Here is a 4,460-nt window from a genome sequence, read left to right on the forward strand (position 1 = left end):
CAGATTATTTTTAATCAGCTTATCAACAGATTAATCAATAAACTATAGCTGCCTCAAACAGACCCTTAGTCCTCTACCACACATATTGCATTTTATGAGAAATTCAGATTTTTAGAGCCAAATCAATTGTATTATAGTTAAAATTATTTTCCTAAACTATGAATTTTTAGTTTGGATGTAAATATATTTTATGTTAATCAGCTAATAGTAATAAAGAAGTAGAGAATAACAAGCTTCATCACATTTACTATCATGACATCACACCTGTAATAAACTAATTTAAAATACTTGCATAGGTAATGCACATTTTGCTATAAAATCAGGATAATGTGCATTTTAATAATCACCACCCAATGTCTATTTATTTACATATTTAACACCAAAACTTTACTTTTTTACATTTATACCGCCCAAATGTTTAATATCACATAAAAAATATCAGATCTTCTGCTTTAAAAATTGAAAAACATATTTTCATGCATAGGTGAGTCGGCATGTACGTAAAAATTGAAGTTAAGGTGTTTGATATTTAAACACAAATGAACTGAGAGGTATGTATGTAAATATTTCTGTAATATATTTAACCTCACTCCATAGATTTGAAATATGATAACTATGAGTTTATTTTCTGAACCATTTTCAACAGCTTCTTTTATGTACTAACCAATGAAAGCAATAGTATACCTTCAAAATTAACTTATAATAGCCCAAATAAAAGAATAAACTCCTATGTTCAAGATAGAAACATGAAGCACAAAAGCATAAAAAGTAGAGAAACAAATACATGCAAAAAAGCCAACCTGAATTGTATTAATGTGTGTTTATGTCATTTGGTTGATCTTCAGGGAGCAGTGGGAAGAACATTTGTGGTATGGATTTGATGCATATTTGCATTTAGGGTCCACATTCTTCCTCCCTCTCACCCCTAAACCTCTGCTGCCTCTTTCTGTGCTCACAAATGCAGCAATTCCTGTTAATTTGAGCTAAAGAAAGTTTAAAAACAATATATATATATTTACAACGTACCACTTAATTCCTATGTATTTACATATATAAAACCTAAATTTCAATTTTTACATCTATATACACCTTATATATGCAAGAAAAGTTGTGTTTAACTTTTTAAAAGTAAAAAAAAAAGTGGCACTTTTTATGTGACTATGAAAAGATAGGCTGGTATAAATGTAAAAGGTAAATTTAGGTGTTCGATATGTAAATACATAAGAATTGGGTGGTATGCATGTAAAGGACCAAGAAAAAAAAAAAAAAAAAAAAAAAAAAAAAAAAACTAGAACAAACCTAGCTTGCCTTGCTTGACCTCAGTCTTTTTTTTGGTCCTCTGAGAACAGTATTTTGTGCATTGATGGTAGGGATTAGAAGCATATGAGCAGGTTGGATTAACATTATTAGTATTCACAGTCATTAATCCTTCCTTTCTTCCTTCTATTTTGCAAATCAAAATGAAGAAAAAAAAAAACATCAAAATCTAATGATATCTCAGTGTTCTAAATAATTTAAACCATTTGAAAAAACCTTAAGACATAAAGGGAAGAATGCAAGAGGCTTCCTTTATACTTTCAATCATATTGGACTACTAATTCAGCTAACTATATGATTGAAAACGCCAGAAAATAACATTTTTTTTTTCTTTTGGGAAACATATATATATAGGTAGCACATGCATGACATAACACTTTGGAGTTTTAAACCTATACATTAAAAGTGGTAGCAATGCTATTTTTAGGTGATATTAAAGATTTGAGTGCTATGTGTGTAAATCTGAAAGTTTAGTTGTGAGATATGTACAACAATAACAAGCCTTTATCCCACTAAGTGGGGTCGGCTACATGAATCATTTTTCCTTACCGAGTCCTATTGAGTGTCATATTTTCATTTAATACTAATAAATTGAAATCATTTTTATATAATATGTCCGGGCCTTTTTAGGTCTACATCTACCTTTCTTAATGTAAGTCGAATCTAAAAATCTACTCTTCTAAACGGATCGTTAGATGGTCAATGTTTAATGTGACCACCATCTAAGACAACACTCGCTAATTTTGTCAGCCACTGGAGCCACAGATATATCAGTTTCGCATTTTGTCTCTGAGTGTAAAGCCACTCATCCACCTAAACATTCTCTTCTCCGCAATATTTAATTTTTTGCTTCTCTTTTATAGGTATGTATGTAAATGCCCCTTTTTTTTTAAGGCAAGGTAAGGGTCAAACCTGGCAACTTGAGATTCTTCACCTTGTTTCCAACTAATGTGCTATATATTCCAGCAAAAAGAAGGCGAAAAAAGAAGATGTAAAGGGGGATCACCTGATTTAGCTCTTTTTGGTGAGATTTTCTGATTTGAGTTCTTTCGAGCGCAGAAATCTGTGCACTTGTGGTAAGGATTAGATGCGTACCCACATAAAGGATCCACATTTCTTCTTCCTTCCACATTTTCTACATTTTGCTCCGCAACATCTGTTGGAGCTGCGCCAACCTCAAGAATGAGCAAATCAGATCCAGAAATTGAACATAAATTCGAATGTAAAGGAAAGTAAAGGAAGAAAGAAGTTGTGGAGGATAGCTGTTATCTTTATCAAACACAAAGGACAAGAGAAAAAAAAAATCAAGATGCGCCGGAAAACCACAACAAATTAGTGATATATACACAAATATTTTTTGTTGTACTAATGTTAAAGTAAGAAAATAATTTTTATGCACTTCCAATATAATTTGTATCCAAATGTTTGATACGCTATCAACAAATTTTTATCATCCAACATGAATCTCGAGACATGATGCATATCTCGAGATAAGAAAAAAATCAAAATTTGATTACAAGACATCCAAAATTTGACGAGACGAACCCAATGATACCAAAATTGGTCAAATCCGAGTCAAATCAAGCCAATAAACCACTTTTGGAAACTTTCAATGTATAATTTAAAGGTCAAATGAATTCTGAAAATAACATGTTTATAGTCAAATCGAGCGTCTCGAGGAGATGAATCTAACATGCCCAAGATCGCTCAATTTTTACATCATTAAGACATTCAAATATACATCAAATCCCGTCAAATCAAAGAATCGAGTTGTCCGATCAAGAGTGGTCTTGATTCTCCTAATTGCACCCTTAACTCTATAAAAAGGGGACTAGACCCTGGGCAAGAGAAAGACCAAAGCCTGCAAAAGAGGGAGTTGAAGCCCAGGATTCTGCACTGACGATTCGACGAACACCTTCTACTCATGCAACCGCCAAACACCGTCAACCACCGCTCCAACAGCCATGGCCGCCAACTTCTGCAAACGCCGTGACCCAACTCCGGTTGACGCCATCTCCAACAATGTTGGTCGCTGTCGCAAACCTTTGACTAGCTTCTAGCATTGCTGCAGACTCCAATCCATGCCGCTCGCCAACTCTATCAGTCACATTCGCCAACCAGCTTCGCACTCCATCGTTGTCTGCCATCTCTGGCCGTCACCGCCTCTGACAGTCATCGTCGCCAACTCCGCAGCCTCCTCCAGCCAACTTTGATCGTTGTTTTCTCCGAAAACCTCCACAACCAACCAATTCTGACCACCACTTGTCGACCACCATCGTCCATCATTGACCCTCACCTATTCCTTGCAGTGAAGTCTCGTGTGATGTCACAATGTGCGTTGTGAAATCCTAACGTACGTTGCAGAATGATGAAACACCTCGTAGACGATATAACAACACACCCCAAATACAGTGTAATGACACCTCTCGAAAATGACTTAATAACATACCCCGGATACGGTACAATGACATACCCCGATGACAATGTAACAATACTCGCCACATACGGTGCAACGACAACTCCCAATAACGGTGTAACAATGCATGCCGAAGAGACTTTCTTCGGTCTCTTAAAGCTCCTTTTATGTAGCCCTCGACTCTGACCCCCATATTATCACAACTTATCACTGCGGCCTACATGATCAACTATGACCTACGTGGTCCACATCTCATGTTGCTCCCGACTTTGGCCTTCGAAGCCTATGCATGTCATCACAACTCATTATTACGACCTACGTAACCCTTTAAGGCCTTCGTGATTCATAGCTCGTGCAACTCCCAGCTCTGGCCCTCGCGGCCTATGGACATCAACACGGCTCACCACTACAGCCTACGAACATCTACACAGCTCACCAATACGACCTATGTGATCAACTGTAGCCTACATGGATCACAACTCATGTAGCTCCCAGATTTGATTTCCACGACCAACAAACATCATCACATCTCACCGAAATGGCCTACGTGACTAACTACAACTTACGTGGTTGACAGCTCGTGCAACTCCCGACTCCGGTAGTTGCGTTCTATCGATGTCATCATAGCTTACTACTATGAACAACGTGATTGACTATGACTTGTGTGGTTCACAGCTCGTACAACTCTCAACTCTGGCCCCGCAACTGAAGAATGTTATCACATATT

At 36.7% G+C, this 4,460-nt stretch overlaps 1 protein-coding gene across 1 annotated transcript; it reads right to left on the reverse strand.

Moving 5' to 3' along the window:
• Positions 1 to 699: 699 nt before the first annotated feature.
• LOC110028182 lies at positions 700 to 3,464 on the reverse strand. The gene is made up of 4 exons (XM_020729926.1): positions 3,269 to 3,464; positions 2,324 to 2,584; positions 1,300 to 1,443; positions 700 to 970 (listed from the first exon to the last, which is right to left on the reverse strand). Exons 1-4 carry the CDS (start codon positions 3,462 to 3,464, stop codon positions 822 to 824), a joined length of 750 nt encoding a protein of 249 aa, XP_020585585.1. The 3' UTR covers positions 700 to 821.
• Positions 3,465 to 4,460: the final 996 nt, after the last annotated feature.

Source organism: Phalaenopsis equestris, unplaced genomic scaffold (assembly GCF_001263595.1).
Source record: "Phalaenopsis equestris unplaced genomic scaffold, ASM126359v1 Scaffold000502, whole genome shotgun sequence".
NCBI classification, from domain to species: Eukaryota; Viridiplantae; Streptophyta; class Magnoliopsida; order Asparagales; family Orchidaceae; genus Phalaenopsis; species Phalaenopsis equestris.